The following is a 23,207-nucleotide window of genomic DNA, read 5'->3' on the forward strand; positions in this document are numbered from 1 at the left end:
AAAAATTGGATCTTTCCTTCTTTATCTGAAGCAACATGGCCCATCAATCCACTCATGGCAGTTCTGGACACAAGAATTTCAGTTCTTCTTCAGCTTGTTTACCAGCTCTGAGCAAACACAGCGTTAGTTATTTCACTACAAAGAACCACAAAGCATTTCCAAGTTTTGGTAGCAAAAGTGTGTACAGTGGTGGATCAGGAGGGCATAAGATGTCAGTTGCAAGTTGCTATCCAGCGAGAAGTGGACATGGATATGGATCTAGTATTGGTCATGGATTTGGTGGCTCTGGTTTTGGAGGATCGGTATGCTCTCCAGGCATCACCTCAGTTACCGTGAACCAAAGTCTCCTGGCCCCTCTCAATCTGGAGATTGACCCAAACATCCAAAGAGTGAGGACAGATGAAAAAGAACAAATCAAAGGCCTTAATAACAAATTTGCTTCCTTCATCGACAAGGTGAGATAATCAAAACCGCACTTTCTATTGGGCGAGGGAAATAATGGAGTAAAGCCATGACATTTGTAACCTCTGCCATTGGTATGTGCAAGAATGTTGATGCGCCTCCAAATATGTATGGAGCTTTAGAGTGTAGGATATTCTTCTAAAATGTAAGCTTGTTTGACCACCTAAAATGTTTTGCCTGCAAGTCCATGTTGTTCTATAATGTCCTATTTACCAATGCACAGTGCTGCGTAATAAATAATAATGATACACTTTGTGACTTTAACAATACATTACCCTGATTTTTACTATAAGGTATGTTAATTCAAATGTGGGTATTTCTTCCAAAAATGTCGAATTTATCACACATATTTATCATAGAACTAGATTTCAACTAACTTTACAAAATCTGTCCAAATATGGAATATTCTATCACACAAACAATAAGCCAATAAATTCAGACTATTGTCTGTCTATCTATCTATCTATCTATCTATCTATCTATCTATCTATCCATCTATCTAATCTGGCAAGGGGGGAGCACAGCAAACAAAGACTGGTAACAAGGGCCAAGTTGCCTGCCATAAAAAAGATTTATCTGGGGCCTGTAAATATTTACACAGGTGACAATATGATTTATTGCATTTTAGGTAAGATTTTTGGAGCAGCAGAACAAAATGTTGGAGACTAAATGGTCTCTTCTCCAAGATCAAAAAACTGCCAGGTGTCAGATTGAACCTTTATTTGAGGCTTTCATCAGCAACCTCCGCAGACAGCTAGAGAGTCTGGGATGTGATAGAGCTCGTCTTGAAGCAGAAAGGAGGAGTATGGAAGACGCAGTTGAGGAATTCAAGGGAAAGTAAGGCACTAATAATAATATGCACTCAGTATTAATGTAACACATTCAATTTTATATTTCATGAAACTATGTTGTGTCACCAAATTTTCTTCTTGACATTAGTGAAAGACAACTCATTAAAATGGGTATCATTTACATTAATTTTAACTTCAATTCAATAGATACGAAGAAGAACTAAACCGACGCACTGCGGCTGAGAATGAATTTGTTAGCCTTAAGAGAGTAAGTAAAGATACATACCAATATTAGACTAATTTTCATAGATGATCCAAGCCAAGTGGCCACGGCAATTAATAAGATTAATTTTAATTCATCCATAGACATTTTATACTAAGGAATGACAATTGCATGGACCCCCAACTTTACCCATATGAATTGTACTGAGAGAAATATACATATATATATATATATATTGTGACAAAACCTGTTGCATGAGGGCCATACATGTCACTTTTAGGGGTCCAAAGCACAGTCCTCTAGGGCAATCAGAGTCAGGAACACCAGCTTTGAACAGCACTTTATTTTAATTGCTTAACCTAGAAAACCTAGCTCCCAATTGGAGCCTCTCTACCTGAACTATGTTGGTGCAGACTGACCAGCCCAATCACCCACTACCTCAACCTCCCAGCCAGACCCAGCTACGCCAGACTCTGGAAAACCTCCTCCAGACAGCACACAAAAGAGTCCAGGCAGGTATTGCCTCACTTGGCTCAGGGATGGTGTTGTTCAGGGCCTCTCCTTGCCCTGGGAGCGCAGGGAAACTTCCTCTTCCCCCAACAGTCTCCCTGAATATCAGGCTCCAGGGGTTTTTAATGCCAAGCACCTGTGCCTGATGCCGGCCTCATAGGAATCCCGGACCGGATCCTGCAGACTTCTTGCCTCCTGGAAAACCTGGCATGGGATTTCCACAAAATGGGGGAATGGAGCATTGGCCCACCCTGCTCTCCAATTACTCCACCTCAGGGACCCATATGTATAATCTGCATAGCAGCTGTACCCAGATGCCATGCTAATCATCTCCCTGGGGTTTACACTGTCACAATATATATATATATATATATCCAAAAGTGCGTGAGCTCCAAAGCTGTTTACATCTATAATCTTAATACCGTATTTGCTCGATTATAAGACGAGGTTTTTTCCAGAGCAAATGCTCTGAAAAATAACCCTCGTCTTATAATCAGGGTCGTCTTATAATCAGACCTCAAATAGGTCTGATTATGAGACTAAGATCCAGATCCCCCGCAGCGATGCAGGGGACCTGGATCCTCCTGTGTTAACCCCCCCCCTCCAACTTACCGGTGCTTCTGAGTCCCCGGTGCTTAGTCCGGGCTGCGTGTAGAGCTCTACACGCTTCCCGGACTAAGCACTGGGGACCCAGATGCAGGGGACCTGGATCCTCCTGTGTTAACCCCCGACATAATTTACCGGTGCTTAGTCCGGGCTGTGTGTAGAGCTCTACGCGATACAATCGCGTAGAGCTCTACACGATACAATCGCGTAGAGCTCTACACGATACAATCGCATAGAACTCTACACGCTGCCCGGACTAAGCACCGGGGACTCAGATGCACCGGTAAGTTGGAGGGGGGGCATAACACAGGAGGATGCAGGGGACCTGCATCCTCCTGTGTTATGCCCCCCCCTCCAATTTACCGGTGCTTCTGAGTCCCCAGTGCTTAGTCCAGGCAGCGTGTAGAGCTCTACGCTATTCGCGTGGAGCTCTACATGCTGCCCGGATTAAGCACCTGGGGCTCAGATGCAGGGGACCTGGACCCTCCTGTGTTATGCGCCCCCCCCAACTCAGAAGCACCGGTAAGTTTGGAGGAGGGAGTGTTAAATGGGGAGTGTAAGGCATTTCTGGAGGCAGAGTGCTCTGTGAAATGCCTTTTAACCCCTTTAATGCCACTCTGCCTCCTGAAATGCCTTAAACCTCCCTATATGCCACTCTTCCCCATAATATGCCTTTTAACCCTCTAAGTGCCAGAGTGGCATATAGGGTTAAAAGGCATATCATGGAGCACAGTGGCATATAGGGTTAAAAGGCATATCATGGGGCACAGTGGCATTTAGAGGGTTAAAAGGCATATCATGGGGCACAGTGGCATATAGGGGGTATAAGGCACTTCTGGGGCAGATGTGCATAACTGGGGGGCAGGTTGGAAAATAGAAGGAAATAAAACCAAAATATTTTTCTCAAGCATAGCTTTTATTAAAAAAAATGTTTAAATGAATTAACATTTACTGGTAAAACTTTTTTCCTATAGGGTCGTCTTATATTCAGGCTTTTTCTTTTTTTCCTAAATTAATATTAAGATTTGGGGGTCGTCTTATAATCAGGGTCGTCTTATAATCGAGCAAATACGGTAATAATACATCTGAAATCCTAGCTTTTCATGGGCCTTCAGTAAAAGACATTGGATTGAGGTAACATTTAGATTTTTGATATACATAAATGCATATATTTCTATTATTCTATAATTTGATTTGGGGCATAGGCAGCAGTCTAAACAGTTTAGATCTCATGTGGGCAAAGCCGTGCTCATCTTTTCTTTCTGTAATTCCAAATTGTTATGTGACACACTACTTGTTATGTCCTGTTGTAGAATATCATGGGGCTAAGTAAATCAATAAATAATGATAATAATATTCCAGTGCTTCATATGAAATAAACTAACATATTCGTACCCTCTGTATAGGACGTAGATGCTGCTTTCATGAACAAAGCTGAACTCCAAGCTAAAGTGGATTCGCTAACAGATGAGATCAACTTCCTAAGAGCTCTATTTGACGCGGTACATAGTTTCATAACAAATTATTGTAACAATCAAGTAATTTATATTGTTTAAAGCAATGTTATATGTAGGACACAGACAAAAATTGTTTCCTATTATTCTTGTTTTAAAATGCTACTTGACATATGTTTAAAATGTCACAAGTCATTTGGGTATATTTGTCATTAAGTCACATCTAAGTCACATGTGTAAGTATTCACTACTCTTCTTAACAAACAAAAATGCCCTTTTGTGCCATCCTCATAAGTTCCTTGTAGATTAATGATATGATAATGTAGGATACAGCAAGAGTAACAGGTTATCTCAATGTTATATTAAAAGAGTGTGTTATTGTGCAGGAAATTGCCCAGCTTCAGGCTCAGATCTCAGACACCTCTGTGGTTGTGTCCATGGATAACAGCCGGGATCTGGACCTGGATGGAATTATTGCTGAAGTCAAAGCTCAATACGAGGAGATCGCTAACAAGAGCAGAGCTGAAGCAGAGTCCCTCTACCAATCAAGAGTGAGTTGCATAGAAAGAGATTCACCATATACATTTTAATGTAGATGAAGCAAAGACAACTCTATAGAAAGACATATGCATACATTTGTAATAACTTTACAAGAAATGAACTGGGTTAGAATTATTTCAATTTATGGAACCCCAAGGAAAAATGCCTGTCTTCATCAGCCCAAGTAGGACCTTAGGAGGGAGGTGGTGTTTTACTAACAGATACATCAAAAATGATTGCAATACCATTAATTAATTAATTAACTACACAGCTTCTCTAGCTTTACATCAGTTTATTACAAAATGTATGAGTGACCTTTACTGAAACCCACTTTGAGCTTAAAAACATATTATTACATACTCTATTAATATTTTCTCTGTAGTACGAGGAGCTACGCATGACTGCAGGCAGACATGGAGATGATCTTCGTAATACTAAGCATGAGATTGCTGAGCTTAACAGGGTGATCCAAAGACTCAAAGGAGAAATTGAAAGCGTAAAAGAACAGGTAAATTTGGTTTGTAGTACAATTTTCATGAATCAACTACATTATCATAAATGGGAACTGGGGGGAACAGTACTTTTAAGCTCTATGTGGAAGTAGAGAGTTTAACTTCCAACGTCCACATTGTGTGTCTACTTCCACCCATGGCCTAAGACCTGTTCTGCCCTTCCTTGGCATATACGGAGTCCTCTTGGATAACATAACCAAAATTTCTCAGGTATGACTGCTATGTCAGAAATTCCACATTTTCCTCAATAAGTACGATGTATATTTTTGCCTTTCAACAGAGAGCTAAACTGGAAGGCGCTATAAATGAGGCAGAGGAACGCGGAGAAGCCGCTGTCAGAGATGCCAAGAACAAACTCTCTGAGCTGGAAGCTGCTCTGCAGAAGGCCAAGCAGGACATGGCTCGGCAACTGAGAGAATACCAGGAGCTGATGAATGTGAAACTGGCTCTGGATATTGAGATCGCCACCTACAGGAAGATGCTGGAAGGAGAGGAGTGCAGGTAGATACATGTGACATTAATAGAGTCTATTCACTAAGTGGCACAACTAAGGTTATGTTTCTTTGCTGCAACTTGCAAAGCAGCCTCCATCCATTGCTATATAACATGTGTGTGTTTCTGCGAGTTAATTGAAATTAATTTTGATCCCCCACATATAATAAAAAGGTATAGCATTGCAATAACAGTACAGGTAGGGTCCATGTCTCCTAATTCTCCACGCTTTTTAACTCCCAATTTTAATTACAAGTATAAACTATTATAACAGCCGCACCATGACATATTTATTTCACTAGAAAGAAAAGAATAGTACATTGGTAACTGCAAAAGTACATCTTCTTTTTACAGGTTGGCTGGTGAGGGAAGTGGCTCTGTTAGCATTTGTAAGTATTATAATATATATATATATATATATATATATATATAGATATTTATTTATTCTATGCATTATTTTTGACATTAAAACAGAATAAACATGAATGAATAAGAGTGAAGGAGAAAGAAAACACTGACCTAAAAACACATATTGTGGAAATATCCATGTTAAAATGCTTCATAACAAATATGTGACTGTTCTTCTCCCTAGCTGTACTGCACTCCAGTTCTGGAGGATCACACAGAGGTAGCAGACACCACAAAGGCGGATTTAGCTCTGGAAGTATCTCGATGGGAAAATATAGCTCTGGCCATGGACACCCTTGCTAGAATGTGTTAGTGAATGCTATTTCTCATAACCAAGTAGTTAAGCTCGCTGTGTGCATGCGATGTGGACAGTTTGGCACTCAATAGAAGTAACAGTACATTCTTTGATTAATTTAGTTGGTATTCAAGACTAAATCTGCAGCTTCTAGTTTACTTTCAGATTATGCTAATTTATGTTTCCATGTTCCTTTCCTAATAGTTTGAATATATATGTCATTATCTGAAGCCACCCAAGAAACCCTTCCCACATAGTAACTTCATCTGTTGTTAAACTACAATGTCCATGAATCTCATAAACCAAACACTGAATGTCATAGGAGTATAGTTAACAGCTGCTGGGTGCCCTCTGAAAAAAAGACATATTGCATAGAGATTGGTACACAGCGTTTCTGGACTTCATTAATTATTTTTTTATTAATTTCCTATAATGGACATTTTTAATTTTCTTCAAACATCACTTTATCCATGGTTTGAAGAAATATCACAATGCTGTTAAGAAAGCAAAATTAAACCAAAACCTTGCTTAACAAAAGCATCCCAAACATGAGGTTTATAATTTGAATTTGCTTGGATTTTTCATGTCAGCTATGTAGAAAATTTTTAATATCCTACCTGATGTACATGTGTACTAATTTTTTTTTGCCACTTCAATAAACTACTAGTTTCATGCTAACAACAATTAACACTTTATTTGCACAATTAAAGACTATTAAAAGCGGCATATCTAAATACTTGATACCAGCCATGTTTACAAAGCCTATATTGGGGGCTATCTCACTCCATTTAGCAAATCAGTACACCACGAATTGTGCTGCTTCCATATCAATATATATGTGATATAACTCTAGCATAATTAAAAGACTAGACTTGGTAAGATCCTGCTTTATTTCAATACCTGTATAGTTCTCTACGAATTGATTTTTTATTGGGAAAAAACTATGGCTATTTTAATGTCATTTAAGATCGTCAGCACTTCAGAAAATCCTAAAATTACAATACCCTTCGCTTGAGCATAGGTCTCTACCAGAAAGCCTTTTCTGCTCCAACATCCCTCTGTACCTAAAACACCCGTCTTGGTGCCAAATTTCTCCTTTCAATTCTCTTTAAATAAAAAAAGGAGCTGGTAGCATTAACTGAGACTTAAAAGACATTTGGATAAAACAACATGAAATACAAAACAGAATCTTTAGTTTGGTGAAATAATTAAAAAAAAGGAATATATTAACAAAACAAACTGCAGGTTAGCCTCACTACACCCTAAGTTTTTATGAATAATGAGGTTGATAAGTAGCGTGTTTTAAGTGTTTTCAAAACATATTTTTTCTTAGTAGCTGTATTTCGATTATTATCATTATCTAAAAAATTATAGCAACGTTCCAAAACAAAACACGAATGAACTGGTTTATAAATAAATTAATAATAAAAAAGTGATTTGCGCAAAATCAAACACTTATGTTTAGAGGTTGACTGAAACCCTTCAGGGCTCCAGGCAACAAAAAGTCATGGGCTCTTAATGGCAATTCTCCTCCCTTAACCATGCACTATGATGACCAGGTCTCTTCCTGGTTAAGCCCACCCTTGTGGTTACACCCTCACATTTCAAATTTTTCGGCATTTGTAGTAATAAAAAAATATATTTTTTAAACAGTGTAAAAAAATGAATTAGTTGTTTGCATAAAACATTACAAAAATATAATTATCATTAAATGGGCAGCAATTGCAAAATACATCAATATTGCACAAGTAATATTAAATACATAAATATATAAATACAGAAACTCAATCTGAAAAACAAAATAATATATTTACTGTCACTATAAACAAGAACAAAAACTAGGAAGTACAAAAGCACATTAAGATTTTGACACAAAAAAGGTCTTCTCAAATAGAAATGTTTTACCAAATACGAATTCACCAACTATAATAAACATAAATGTTTACCCTAAACTTACAGGAGAAGAACATTAGATTGACTTGGCTAATGTTTTGGCCTACAATTTACAGAAGGAGCAAAGAGCTGGGTCCCCAGAGTAAATGGGCTAAATTGTCCTGAATACAGTGAATATCTATGGGTTCATGTGGTCATAGGTCTTCATCTTTAAGACCCATACGCATCCATTCACACCAGTAAAGATGATTTTATCTCAACACCCCTTTGAGGCCCGTCCACACAACTAGAGATGCCACCCTCCTCTCCTCTAAACGATATATCCTTTCACCCCAGACAATCCAGTAAAAGAATTGGTATGCAAGGGGGTGATGACATTTCCGTAGGACAACAACTTCAGATTCCTCTTGGAAAGCCTCAGTTGGTGAAGGGCTCTCAAGCGATTTTCTGGGCACATCACTCAAATGAGCTGCCATCAAACCATTGGGTACCCATCCCATTCCATCTGAAAGCATGGCGCTGTGGGGGGTTGTGGCATCTCAGGGCTATGATAGGCATTTTAGACACCAACTGGAAGGCCCATTACCCCTGAACCTCATCCTAGACCCCCCATTGCGGCAGTGGCGTCTCCAGCTTTCATATTTAGGGGGGGCACATGGGGGGCCAGGGACCAAAGTAGGGGGGCCAATTCTAAAATGGTACATATACACTATATATATATATATATATATATATATATATACACGTTAGACGTGCATTTTTAACTACATAATATGCACTTATTACCCCCTGCTTCCGATATATATTAATATTAGCTCCTGCTGCTGATATATATTAATATTAGACCCTGCTGCCGGTATATATTATTAGTCCCGGCTTCCGATATATATTAATATTAGCCCCTGCTGCCAATATATATAAATATTAAACCCTGCTGTCAATATATAAATATTAGACCCTGCTGCCAATATATAAATAAATATTAGCCCCTGCTGCCAATACATATATATACATATATATAAACATTAGACCCTGTTGCCAATATATTTTATAGTGAAAAAATTGGACCCTACCCAAGCATTTCCTTGGGTCCTGCTCAGCGCTCCCTTGCATGCAATCACTCCCTCCGCTACCACACCGAAAAAAATATATTTGCCACACTGACTGCAGATCGGGAGAAGACAGTGAGAGTCAGTCCTGCACCGTGACAGTGAGAGGTCCACTCTCCTGTAATCATCCCCAGAGTCCCTTTGTCCCCTCATTCACTAAACCATACCGCTCTTTTACTTACACCCTGTAGTTCAGGTATAGATCAAATAAACAACACATGGAAACAACACATGCAACTGAATTAGACAAAAAAAACCCTGTATTTGCATGTATACATAAATAATGTATGGAAACATAGCAGATACAGATCAACAGAATTATACACACTATTTGACATCCAAACAACTATAAATCATTTTTATCACATTATTAAAATCCCAGAAATCAAAAAAGTTAAAAGGCCCAAATAAATTAAGATTAGACATAATGGAATCAAACATTTGCTACTGCAAAAAATTTTAGATGAAAAAGTCCAGTTTTATTCAGCGCAACAAAACAGTGATAGCATTATTCTTAACAATATTAATGCATTAATGCATCACAACCATCTTAGCACTGCGTCACCAAATGAACAAATGAACACCTCATTACAGATAACACAATGCATGCAGCTGCATATAACTAAACTGAGTAGCACTTGGTCTGAGAAGGCCTGTGAAACCAAAGGGGAATAGCGTCCTGTATAATGAAATCAAGAACTGAGTTTCACAAACTCTGAACCAACATCTACGTTTCCTTTTAATAATATATTCAGACTGAAATAAGAGTAAATAACACAAAACCTTTACTTTTCCTCTCACTGATTTCTAGGCCTAGAAAGTTTTGTCCTCTGAAGTGACCACAAAATCTGGATAAATACAAATTACAAAGTTCTATTTAACCCTCTACAGCAAGTAAAGTGCCAGGAAACAGATGACCAAACACATATCAGGACAGGGTCTGCCACACTGACACCCAAACACATACCCCAGGGCAGGCTCTGCTGCCACATGGACCCCCACATCAGGATGGGATAACCTACTAATATTATTAAGTATATACTACTACTAGTATAAAAATGCTTTCCACATTGCTCTGTTTGTGTGTATTGCCCCTTGTGTATTTGTGCCCCCCCAGCCACCCTCCTTTGTGCATTTTTGCTATACACCCTTGTGTATTGATTTATTTGATGCCCCCAGCCAGCCCCCCTCCCTTGTGTATTGATTTATTTGATGCCCCCAGCCAGCCCCCCTCCCTTGTGTATTGATTTATTTGATGCCCCAAGCCTGCCCCCCTCCCTTGTGTATTGATGCACCAACCCCTTGTAATGGTTATTATAATGGCCCCCATACAAATGTGTATTAACCCCCCCTGATGTGTAATTATGTCCCCAGCCTGCCAGCCACCATCTTTATGTATTTTATTTTCCCAAGGCAGCCCCCCCCCTTGTTAATGTGCCACCTCCAGTGAGATCTGGTGTACTTGCTCTAGTGCACTGCTCCTTGCTCTGACTTAGAGCAAATAACACAAATATTAAATAATGGCATTTTTAACCCAAACATATTTAATGGGGGTTCTCCTTTTAATTTCAAATGACATTTGAAGACCCTCAACTATTTTTATAAAATGAAATAATTACTTTTTTGAAGTCTTCGTTTTTCCGCCTTAACACCGCTGCTCTTGCTCTCCTACCGCGTGCTCCCTGTCATAGAGCATCAGTTCCGAAAGTGCCCGTCCCCTTGAGCATCACGGTGCATCTTCAAATGGGCGGGACGAAGAGCCTCAGCGATTGGCAAGCCATTAAACGGCCGGCTGCTGACAGTTTGTTTCGGTTTTAAAACCGCTTCGGTTTTAAAACCGCTTTGAAACTGTCAGCCGCATCGGCTGCAATTTCAGCTCAGACAGTTTCAAAGCGGCTGTAAAACCGCTTCGGTTTTAAAACCGCTTCGGTTTTACAACCGCTTTGAAACTGTCTGAGCTGAAATTGCAGCCGATGCGGCTGACAGTTTCAAAGCGGTTTTAAAACCGAAGCGGTTTTAAAACCGAAGCGGTTTTACAGCCGCTTTGAAACTGTCTGAGCTGAAATTGCAGCCGATGCGGCTGACAGTTTCAAAGCGGCTGTAAAACCGAAGCGGTTTTAAAACCGCTTCGGTTTTAAAACCGCTTTGAAACTGTCAGCCGCATCGGCTGCAATTTCAGCTCAATCTGCCGGCACACCGGGAAATGTCCCAGTCTCCCGGCGGTGGGCCGGGTCAAAGCGGCATCGCATTTCAATTGGGGGGGCACACTGGGGGGCACAGCATAATGTAGGGGGGCCATGGCCCCCTCTGGCCCCCCCCTGCCGACGCCACTGCATTGCGGCCATATCACTCCCTGATCTGCCATGACTCCCGTGGGGACCCATCCCTATACCTTGGACTGTCTTGAGCGAAGAATTGAGTCTGCAGAGGGGTCATGGAAGCTCAGGGGGGTTGATGGGTCTTCTGAGACAGGGGGCCCATCCCTTCACCCTAGACCATCTTGGGTGAAGGTGTGAGTTCCATTTAAAGGTAAAAAATCTTTTTGGCACAGCGACAGAGGGCACAGTGGCTTAAATAAAGTATTTTGCACCTGGGGTTAATTCTATATGTGACACCCCCACACTTTAAAATTAAAAATGTATTTCATAAATAATATTTACTGAGCAGATAATTCTTTCTATAATAACAAAACTCCAAAAAAACACAGGTCCAAAGTGATCACTCAGTCTATTCTGCAAAGGTAAATGGATTTACATCCTCTGCCTTGGAGCCTCCAACTCTGTATATGTATCAATGCTTCATCAAAGCCACATTCATGTTCACTATATACTGAGCCCAACATTAATGGTGGTACACCTTAACTCCCATCATTGTATACTGAGTCAGACATGGGCAGTGGCACAGCATAACTCCCATCACTATATACTGAGCCAGACATTGATGGTGGTAAAGCATATCTCTCATCACTATATATGAAGTCAGACATTGATGGTGGTACAGCATTACTCCCATCACTATATACTGAGCCAGTCACTGACATCAGTACACCATAACTCCCATCATTTTATTCTGAGCCAGTTACTGATTGTGGGAACCCTTACTGCCAATCAATTTATACTGAGCCAGGCACTGATAGAGGTACACTATAACTCCCATCATATTCTCACTCACACGCTCTCTCTCATATTTACTCATGTGTTTTCATGTCTCCCTACATTTCCATCAGTTCTGTTCACTTTCTTGCGGCTCCTCTTCCTCTTCTTCTTCGCCCTCTTCTGGGTTTGTCTGCCTTCTGATCCGGGTGAGTAAGGGCAGTGGACATGGCTTCCTTCCAGGTGATGTCATATCCCAGCGCTCAGCATCAGTAACCGGCACACATTTTAGAGAAATAGGATACGGTGGTCTGTATGAATAGACCTCCTGCTCCCTTGATTTTGGGCTGGTTAAAGGGAAATCCATGATCTCCCCAACTGTCCCTGCATCTCCAGCAGTGTATACTCCATCTCTGGAGGGGCTTCCACCTGGGGCCCCTGCTTATGTCCAGTAAGTAAAATACAGCAAATCATGTCCAAAAAGTCTTTTAATAGAGTTCTGTGCTCCAATTATAATTTTCTAAAACCAAACGTGCTTTCTGTATGTAATACAATAGTTGTGCTTTCTTTCAAGACAAATTCCAATTCACCTTATGCAAACCTATTTAGCCCTTTTTTGGGGGGTCAGATTTTAGCACTGATCTCTTTACAAAACAGCAATGGAAGATCTCCAAAATAAAGCAGAAGAAGAGGAGAAGATAACTGTTTATTGCATAAAAAAACCTGTGTCAAAAAAAAAAAAGATAACCAGAGCTTCATGTTTGACACTAGTTACTTTGCAAATAAACTTTTATTTCCCAAAGTGAAATTTTTAAGCTCTTAAAAATAAGGTAACAATCTATTAGCATCAATCTTGAATTAGGCACTCCTCATACGACTCTGGTTTCTCTGGTTATAAAGTGTTTAAATCCAATTAAACCCATGTTTCTTATTCTACTGATATGTCTGTATTATTCATTGAAATCTACCACTAATGGAACAGTGTTACCTCAATATCACATTTAGATAAATTAACCATCTCTATAACACTTCATTAGGTGAGTTAGGATAACTTTTTTTTTAAGGAAATCATATTTTATCTTGGTAGCCTGCCATTTTAGAAGGATCCATACAGTTCCTTTGTATCATTAATAATTAATATTTGGGAATATTCTGCAGTGACTCTTACAGTGGTCACAACTATTGATATTCATGAGTTTAAAATGAGTGGATGTTTTAATTGTATTGTTTCCCAAAAAAACAAATTTTATATATACTATATATATTATTCTTATGTTAGGGTGAGTCAGGCCGTTTACTATGTGCACATGTTTTTTGTCCTGTGATGTTTCAGTACCCTTTAGTGTGTAAAATTAATATGACCAATCACCCCTGACTAAGGTTAAGTTAATTGGCAGCTGTCTCCAAGTTAAGTTACACATACTTACCGCTGCAGATTCAAAATTAAACAAGCAGATCAATTTACTAAGGTTGAAGTTGCCAGGTGAGTTTCAAAAGTAATTTGGCTTACCTTGTAGCCACTTAACAGCAGATGACTAAGTCAACCCCACATAGTAACTTGTCTACTCACATAACATCAAGTTGCTGTTAAGTACTGTTGAGCTCAGTGCCATCTTTTTTTACATACCGTAATAAGTTTCAAAACAAGTTTTCTCCACACGGCACCTGTCCCAGCGCAATTATAGTTGAGGGCAAGGGAGATGGACGTTCAATATGTGCAGTCCCTGTCACAGACCTCCAAATAAACATGTTTCTTCAGTCAAAAATCAATCAAACATTATGCAAAAAAAGAAAGAAAGTAAATGCAAAACACTAAGTTTACTCAGATTTTTCAGTTTCAACTCGCCAACTTCATAATGCGTTAAAATGGGTTGGATTGAATATCCGTTACCTTCGAGAAGAGATCCTACACATGCTTTGTTCCTCTGTCTGTTTTATTTCTTCCTCTATGGAGTTTAAATTCTCTTTTTGATATAATACCAGTGCTTTCATTAATTCCGTCGAACATTGATCTAGAATACTGTTCCATTTTTTCATGAAAATTTCATTATCTGTTCCAAATGCAGGACTTTTCTACAATCTCAAACCTCTAGGTATTAGGTTATTTCCTATGTAGTGCTCTAAAAAAGTGACCTCCCACCATTTTTTTGAGCTCTTTCTCCGCTAATTTTTCTACTTTGAGTAAATAAATAAAATGAATCTTTTATTTACTCAAAGTAATGAAAATCACACATCACCTAATTTATTTAATAAATTAGAAAAATTAGCGGAGAAAGAGCTCAAAAAATGGTGGGAGGTCACTTTTTTAGAGCACTACATAGGAAATAACCTAATACCTAGAGGTTTGAGATTGCAGAAAAGTCCTGCATTTGGAACATGCTTTGTTCCTCCTGATCCTGGCAAGGATAGAGATTGTGTGATGACAATAAGGAATGCTAGTCTATAGTCTCCCGAAGATAATACAGAAACTGGATCAAGAGAAAAGGTGGAAGTAGAATAACTTGGTCAGTGCTGTTTGGCAAAAATACATTTAACAACCAAGGGCTAACATGAGATGGATGCTCAATGAGACCATATGAAACTTTATGAATAACTAAAAGCTACAGGGCCCATTTTGAAATGTGTATTTTTTTTGTAGTGAGAGGCAGTATTTTTACAGGGTTTTTATTTTTTTTAAGAGAAGGGTATGGGTTGGTACAGGTGATTATGTTTGTGCTTTTATCTTTTTACACTTGATTATTTTATTTGTTTTTTCTTAGAACTTTGCAAATATGTTTTTCTGTCTACATTTTTTTTATATTTCTTTATAACTCTATAAGGAAGCAGTGCGCCATAACTAGAGATCCCTTTTTTCCAGACCCAAGGGATCTCTTTTGAAACAGGGGGAACATTTGTGACATCAGAGTGACAACACTAGAGGGGTTCCCTCTGCTAGCAAAGTGTTCATAGAACATTGTACACCTGCTGTTATATATATATATATATATATATATGTGTATATATATATACATATATATACATATATATATATATATATATACTTTTTAAGGAGAAACCGTTTCTTCCAGTTCCCATACAGCTATAAGCTACTATGAGAATGCTTAGTAGCACTGAAACAAGCTAGAAGACCCAATTGGGGCCGAAAATGTTTGACCCAAGAAATCCCCAGGGATTTAGCACGGGTACGCTTAATGTGGCAGAATATAGTACCAGGTCCTTCGGCAAAAAAATGCTTTAAAGAATAATGTTTAAAAATATTGATACATTAGAACAGAAAACAGTGTCTTCTTCAATCTGAAATTAAAAACCTTTTTTTTAAAAAAAAAAATCATTGATAATTGCTCATTGATGGCTTAGGATAACTTGTATAGCTAACCTTACATATATGCCGTTCTAGTTAATAATCAGTCTTAGCATAGAAAAATGACTCAGATCTTTTGCAACAAAAATGACTTGAAACCTAAAACAGGGTGATGAATTTAAATGATTGTTTTATTTTTTAACATAAAATGTTTCATGCTTTTATTTTTGACATGTTGTGTGTGGTTACAAATGAAAAACAGTTTTTGTCATTCAACCCCACCCACAAATTATAACTATATAACCTATGTTTTATTGTAAAATAGTAGCCAGTCATAAATGTGTACTCGCTTTGATACAGTAGGTGGGTTACTGTTTTATTTCCGATGAAACAAAGAAGAAATGATTGCACCAAACAAGAGTCATGGGAGATAATAACAGGGTCATATAAAAAGATGACACAAACTTTTAGTATAAAAGCGCAGTACAAACCATCAGTTCCACAACAGCCTGGAAGGAACTCCAAATCTGATCTGTTTAGTTTTGTATCTCTTTCCTGAGAAAAGCCATCATGTCTCATCACTCCAGCTTCAGCACCTCTGGACACAAGCACTTCAGCTCCTGTTCAGTAGCTTTACCTAAACATGTCAGTGCACACAGCACCTTCTCCCACCACTCCAAACCTGAAGCTCATGGACACAAGACACAGCATTGCTTCAGCAGCAGAAGCGCCCACAGTATCGGATCCAAGGGACATAAGATCTCATTTGGAAGCTTCCATTCAGGAAAAAGTGGACATGGATCTGGACATGGTACTGGTGGAATGGGCTCTGGATTTGGAGGATGCTCAGGAGGTATCACCTCAGTAACTGTGAACCAAGGCCTTCTGGCACCTCTCAACTTGGAGATTGACCCAAGCATCCAAAGAGTAAGAACTGAAGAGAAGAACCAAATTAGGGGACTCAATGATAAATTTGCCTCCTTCATTGACAAGGTAACTACAAAAACATTACCTTAAAAAAGAGTGTCAAAGAAAATGTTTTAAGGAACAAATAACATTTTATATGTTATGCTAGAATTGTAGTAAAGTTCAACAGATTTTAAGATATCTTTAGATGCAATGCACAATTATAAACTCATGCCCAGACCTCTCCTAGTCTGTTATATTTATCAGTAGAAATAATTTGTTTTGAAGTAGTACACAATAGTTTAAAAATACATTGGGATGTACACATTGAATACAAGAATACTTTGGGATTAAGAATGCATGAATCAAAATAACTTACATGTTGAATGTTGTATGAGTAATATAAAGATTCTTTTTAAACAGTAAACTAGACTGTAGTAAAGAAAACTGAATAATAAAATAAAATAATCTGTATGTGGACAACTAATCTTAGAGGGGTTGCCTGGAGCTTCAATGTCTGTATTTAGTATTGGATGTTTTCCATTTTACAACCATTTATGTTAAGAAGTGCCTATCAGTCTACTTTTATCTTTAAACATCACACTAGACATATTGTGTGCCCCCATAAGTTGTGGGTAATATGTTGTTTTAATTTTTCTGTCTTCTTTCTGCAGGTTCGCTTCTTGGAGCAGCAGAACAAGATGCTGGAGACTAAGTGGGCTCTTCTCCAAGAACAGAAAACTGCCAGGTGTCAGATTGAACCTCTTTTTGAGGCTTTTATCAGTAACCTCCGAAGGCAGCTGGAGAGTTTGACATGTGAGAAATCTCGCCTGGAAGCAGAAAGGAACAGCATGGAGCAAAATGTAGAAGAAACAAGGAGACGGTAGGAGTTTCATTCATTCATTGACATTCATATACAATAATTCCAATATATAAAGTGCGGTATTTCAGGAATGATTCAAATAAAGAGATATAAAATGAAATTATGAAATATTTCATTATTATAAGAAACAAAGACCATTGAGACTACTTTAAAATAAAGTTTAATAATCTAAATGTTGTCTTAATATGACAGATATGAAGAAGAAGTCAACAGACGAACAGCTGCTGAGAATGAATTTGTTGGACTGAAAAGGGTATGAGTAAAAGAAATATATGTTGAACAGTATATATTTCTAGATTAGTAATAAACACTAAATTGATTAATGTTTCCTTTCCTTCAGGACGTAGATGCTGCATTTATGAACAAAGCTGAATTACAAGCAAAGGCTGATTCCCTGACTGAGGAGATCAACTTCCTGAGAACTCTGTTTGATGCAGTAAATAGAATTTTTATGGTTTTGTCCCACCTTTATTTTACTGATACTATATGTTGATCATTATTCTAAGCATTTCTGAATAATATAATAACTGAAGTTTAAAGAGACACAATTCTTCAAGTTCAACCATTCACATCCCCATAGTTTTCACCTTGTAAAAGGTGATTATAAGGATTGATACTATTTTATTTATAATTTTATCAAAATTTTTACTTTAGATATTTTAAGGCACTTTTTTAAGTACTGATTTTTCCCTTCAGGAAATTGCCCAGCTTCAGGCACAGATCTCAGACACCTCTGTGGTTGTGTCCATGGATAACAGCCGTGATCTTGACCTGGATGGAATCATTTCTGAAGTCAGAGCTCAATATGAGGCGATCGCTAACAGGAGCAGAGCTGAAGCAGAAGCCATGTACCAGTCACGGGTGAGTCCCTCTGCATACAAGCTTAAAAAGATTTCAAACTAAATATCTCAAAAAATAATCAAAAATCAATTTCTCATAGCAAAATGGTTCGTAATATTTTTATTATTTTTTACAGTTTGAAGATTTGCGCATGGCTGCCGGAAGAAACGGGAATGATCTGCAGAACAGCAGAAACGAAATCTGTGAACTAAACAGAACAATTCAGAGGCTGAAGGCAGAAATAGACAATGCAAAGGCTCAGGTAAATTATAAAAATAACAAATTAAATCCCTTTTCCTTAAAATACCTTTATATATATATATATATATTGTGACAGTCATGTAGGATTGGTGGTGGAAGGGAGGTATGTTTCTCCTAGATTCCTTTCCTATGTGGAGTAACACCTGAGACTTCCACCTGCTAGGTGATTAATTAAGTGAATTAGAGGGAAGCCAGGAGGGCAGGTAGCTCTCTCTGACTGAGGACACAGAAAGCCTGTCTGTGGAAGAGACCTGTGAGTAAAGGTTGCTGGACATATTATGTTATGTTATGTTATGTTAAGTTGGCAGAGAGAAGCTCTCCAGCTGGTAGTGAGGGACATCCTATGTATAGTAAGTGCCGGACAGGCAAGGTGTTTCTTTTGTTACTGTTATATTTCTTTTGTCCCTGCAACCTTTCTAATAAACCTGACCCTGTGTCAGATTGCACGAATTTACTGCTGTGTGCCTGGATTGAATGAAGACATCGCTTGTCCCTTGACCTCAGCGAGGGGCGATCCCAGACCTACCTCACAATATATATATAAATTGTTCAATACTGACAAAGATATTTTTACAAAATGTTACTGATACTTTAGTTGTACAACTGTGACATTAGAGTGTATCAAACTCACATAAGTCTATCTAGTAAGTGCTATGTGTTTTGACAGCGTGCCGCACTGGAAGCAGCTATAACTGAGGCTGAAGAACGCGGAGAAGCCGCTGTCAGAGATGCCAAGAACAAACTCTCTGAGCTGGAAGCTGCTCTGCAGAAGGCCAAGCAGGACATGGCTCGCCAACTGAGAGAATACCAGGAGCTGATGAACGTGAAGCTGGCTCTGGATATTGAGATCGCCACCTACAGGAAGATGCTGGAAGGTGAAGAGGGCAGGTAAGTAAAAAAAAAAAAAAAAAAAAAAGCAAACAAAAAAAAACATTATAACTGTATATTTTAAATATTTATACTTAAAGTTTTTGGAAAGGACCAAGAGAAAGAAAAGAGTGGAATTTGCATTAGTGAACATTACTTTCATAGACTTTAAAATATATTGATTTTTTGTTTGTTCTTTTGCAATTATATGGAAAACATTTTTTTTGTTTAAAATCTCAATTAAATATAGCTCATTGATAATAAAAATGTGGCAAATATTACAGTACTGTATTGCTAATACTTTTAATAACTAGAGTTTTATTTTGTTTCAGATTGGCTTCAGATGGTCATGTTAACATATGTAAGTGTGTTTATATTTATGACTACTTCATTTATAGTGTATGGATTTAATACTGTGTTATTATATCATATTTTGTTATAATACTTTATATTATTCTATATTAGATTATTTTATATTTTATAATATTTTGTTATATGTATTGTTTTATTTTACAAAAGAGTAAATGAGCTTACACAACATGCCAAAATGACCAGAGAGTTCCAGTTTGTTTTAGGGAGAGCTGTGTTAGCAATATGCTATATCAAGGATTACAAACTACCTTTTTATTGGGTAAATGGGACATAATTGGGTAAAAAAGAAGAAAAAAAAATAAACATATTTTTGTAATCTATACACAAACAAAATATGTAATTTGATGGCAAATAGGCAACATCAGGATCATCTAGACTGCTTATTTTTCTAGCTGAATATAAAGCAGTAGGTTGGGTAGCCCTATTTTAGATGTTGCACATTGCTTCTGTTTGGGTGATATGCCCTAGATAGCAGTCAGTGTGACAGCAGAGAGAAAAGCACCAAAGCTCAAACTTGCCTCATTGTAAAGGCCAAACATGACTGAATATCTCCACGCCTGGGGATTTTTGTCTAAAAATGAACTGATGCAGAGACTGTTCATATAGTTACCTTTTAATATCCCATGAAAATATTATTTTTGACTTGCTATGGGCAGCAAAATATCTAGTGTTTATCAAAATCATTACTTTGCATAGAGTTAACTCGCATGTATTCAAGCGGGGATTTCAGCTATAGAATACCAGTAAGAAAACATCGGTATAACATTAAATCAGAGCAGAATATGAAGGCACCAGCTCTTGACTATTGAGGATTTCCACGTTCACTATGTAATTGGTGTAAAAACTGTGACACTCAGGACCAAACCTTTGTTTGTCATTTCATATGTTTACTGACTGTGTTTTTATTTATTTTTAGCTGTGGTGCACTCCAGCACTGGAGGAAAGCACTCTTCAAGAGGAGTGTCCCACGGAGCAAGTGGCCATCACCATAAAGGAGGATTCAGCTCAAGCTACAGCCATGCCTCCAAAACCAAACACAGCTCTGGCCACGGACACCACTGCTAATATAGAGATGTAGATTGTAGTAAGAGGCCTGGGTGAACACATTTTCTATTTTCTCTCATCTGTCCAATTAAATACTTCTGCTATATTGCTTAAAAATGAACTGTCACATTCCTTGTTATCAATCCTAAATCTTACCCCTTAGTAGAAAGTACCCTTCTTGGGCTTTTGGGGATAAAATGATGTCTGCCATTTTCCTTTGTTCTGATGAAACTGATAGAGAGGGCCATGTGCAATCTGATGCAATGTGCAAAAGTATGTAACAAAGTCCTGCTTTGGCTGACAGTAGGAAAGCAAAGCTCTGTTCACAGAGAGATGGGGAAATGGGAAATTTGCATGAGATATCTGAGCTATGACTTTGGAGGAGGCACCTGTGATGGCAGAACTGGGATGGATTTATTGGTATGATTTAGAGTAGAATATTAAAATAATTTCAACACACTAAAGAGATGGTATTCAGCACACAATTGAATTATGATATTAACTTCGATGTGACAGATCGTTTTAAAAAAATATTTTTCCTAGCAAACTTTAATTCTGTTTACCCAGATTTGCTTATTTATAAAGTCTTTGCTACCTTGCATGTTGAAAATGTAACTGCTTGTCAATAAACTAATGCACACATTGCAACGTCTAAATTGAGTGGAATTATTTCAAAATAATTTATAATAGTCTGATCATTTACTTGGTTTAAAAGTAGAGGTCACTGCATCTTAACAAAATTTGTTTTAACCCCTTCGTGACAAAGGCTGATTCTATTTTTTGTACCCTTCGTGACAATGGCTGTTTTATCGTTTCTGCGGTGTTTGTGTTTAGCTGTAATTTTCTCTTAACCCATTTACTAAACCCACACAAGTTATATATTGTTTTTTTCAGGACAAGAAGGGCTTTCTTCAGACACCATAATTTTTTTCATATGATGTAATTTCCTATAATAAAAATAATAAAATATGAAGAAAAATTGAAAAAAAAAAACAAATTTTCTCACTTTTATTTGAAAAATCTTTTATTCATCATAAAAAAACTACTGAAAAAACCTGCTAAATAGATTCTACTATTTGTCCCGAGTTTAGAAATACCCAATGTTTTTATGTTTTTTTGCTTTCTTCTACACGTTATGGGGCAATAAGTACAAGTAGCGTTTTGCTAATTCAAAACCATTTTTCTCTGAATCTGGTAATTCTGTCTCTATGTGGTATTTGGGGCATCTTTGAAGCCAGCAAATTAAATTTACCCCACCAAACCATATATTTTTGAAAACTAGACACCCTAGGGTATTTTAGATGCTGATAGTTTAACCCTTTCCATGCACTAATCCTACCACCAACCCTTGTCAAAGTTTGTGATAGTAATTGTTTTTGGTGTTTTTTTCACATACTTTGTACTTCAGGTGTGAAATTACAGCTCCTGGTATATGTTGCTGTCACACAACACCCCGATATGTGTTCAGCAACATCTCCTGAGTACATTGATACCCCACATGCATGGGTTTGTCAGATTGTTTGGGGGCAAAAGGGCCACATTTGGAACATGCCTCCTCAGCCGTATACCGCTGCATGGTAACAATTGCAGCAAAAATAGTGGGAAAGGAAAGGGTTAATGGCTCTAATAAAAAAACCTAAAAAAATGTAAAAAATAAAAAATAGTAAAAAAAAATGTAAAAAAAAAAATAAAAACCCCCAAAACAATTGCCACTGTGCAAGATCACTGTTTATGCAGTGATCAATGGCAATGAAGGGGTTAATATTAAATGGGTGGCTCTTATAAGAGCCTTTGGATCAATATATATATATATTTTATTCAGAATACCTGAAATAGCAGAAAACACACTGATCTGTCTCTCTCCCTCACTAGAAGCAAGTGAAGGAGGGGGGCAGATCCAATACTGATCAAAGGCAATGTTTAGAAAATCATGATCACTCTTATGAGTGATCTGACCACTAGGGGTGTTATTCACTGGATGTCCATGACATCCAGCAACACCCCCCCCGATGATGACAGCAGGCTCCGCCCCCCGGCTTGATGGGCGCCGCCATCTTGAAACACCGCGTGTGTTTCGAAGACGCCGGTACCGGGAAGGTAAGTTAAGCATTCAGGAAGCGATCGCGAGTCGCTTCCTTTGCTAAACAGGTGTTGCAAAGATGCCTCGATACTGAGGCATCTTAGCAACACCAGCTAAGCAAAGGAAGCGACACGCGATCGCTTCCTAAACCCGTTTTTCGGCGGCGGGCGCCGCCATGTTTGAAAGACGTGCAGTCTTTCAAACATGTTTTTTTATTTGCTCATAGGAGCGATCGTGGGGGGGCCGGGAATATTTTTTTTGGTGTT

General features: G+C 38.1%; 2 protein-coding genes across 2 annotated transcripts; both read left to right on the forward strand.

Annotated features, from left to right (window-relative positions):
* LOC128474021 (keratin, type II cytoskeletal cochleal-like) lies at positions 1 to 7,027 on the forward strand. The gene is made up of 9 exons (XM_053456261.1): positions 1 to 455; positions 1,091 to 1,299; positions 1,461 to 1,521; positions 3,999 to 4,094; positions 4,433 to 4,597; positions 4,969 to 5,094; positions 5,379 to 5,599; positions 5,945 to 5,979; positions 6,183 to 7,027. The coding sequence occupies exons 1-9, from the start codon at positions 36 to 38 to the stop codon at positions 6,299 to 6,301; spliced, it is 1,452 nt and encodes a 483-aa protein (XP_053312236.1). The 5' UTR covers positions 1 to 35; the 3' UTR covers positions 6,302 to 7,027.
* A 9,181-nt stretch (positions 7,028 to 16,208) lies between these two features.
* Positions 16,209 to 21,517, forward strand: LOC128474018 (keratin, type II cytoskeletal cochleal-like). Its single transcript, XM_053456258.1, has 9 exons — positions 16,209 to 16,681; positions 17,269 to 17,477; positions 17,670 to 17,730; positions 17,818 to 17,913; positions 18,174 to 18,338; positions 18,454 to 18,579; positions 19,246 to 19,466; positions 19,778 to 19,806; positions 20,734 to 21,517. The coding sequence occupies exons 1-9, from the start codon at positions 16,259 to 16,261 to the stop codon at positions 20,880 to 20,882; spliced, it is 1,479 nt and encodes a 492-aa protein (XP_053312233.1). The 5' UTR covers positions 16,209 to 16,258; the 3' UTR covers positions 20,883 to 21,517.
* The last annotated feature ends 1,690 nt before the right edge of the window (positions 21,518 to 23,207 follow it).

The sequence above is a fragment of the Spea bombifrons genome, chromosome 2 (genome assembly GCF_027358695.1).
Source record: "Spea bombifrons isolate aSpeBom1 chromosome 2, aSpeBom1.2.pri, whole genome shotgun sequence".
NCBI lineage: Eukaryota > Metazoa > Chordata > Amphibia > Anura > Pelobatidae > Spea > Spea bombifrons.

Coding starts and splice junctions, on each gene's coding strand:
- LOC128474018 (XM_053456258.1), top strand. CDS start 16,259: ATGTCTCATCACTCCAGCTTCAGCACCTCTGGACACAAGCACTTCAGC. Junction 17,914..18,173: donor TGAGAACTCTGTTTGATGCA/GTAAATAGAATT, acceptor TTTTCCCTTCAG/GAAATTGCCCAGCTTCAGGC. Junction 18,580..19,245: donor TAGACAATGCAAAGGCTCAG/GTAAATTATAAA, acceptor GTGTTTTGACAG/CGTGCCGCACTGGAAGCAGC.
- LOC128474021 (XM_053456261.1), top strand. CDS start 36: ATGGCCCATCAATCCACTCATGGCAGTTCTGGACACAAGAATTTCAGT. Junction 5,095..5,378: donor TTGAAAGCGTAAAAGAACAG/GTAAATTTGGTT, acceptor GCCTTTCAACAG/AGAGCTAAACTGGAAGGCGC. Junction 5,980..6,182: donor AAGTGGCTCTGTTAGCATTT/GTAAGTATTATA, acceptor TCTTCTCCCTAG/CTGTACTGCACTCCAGTTCT.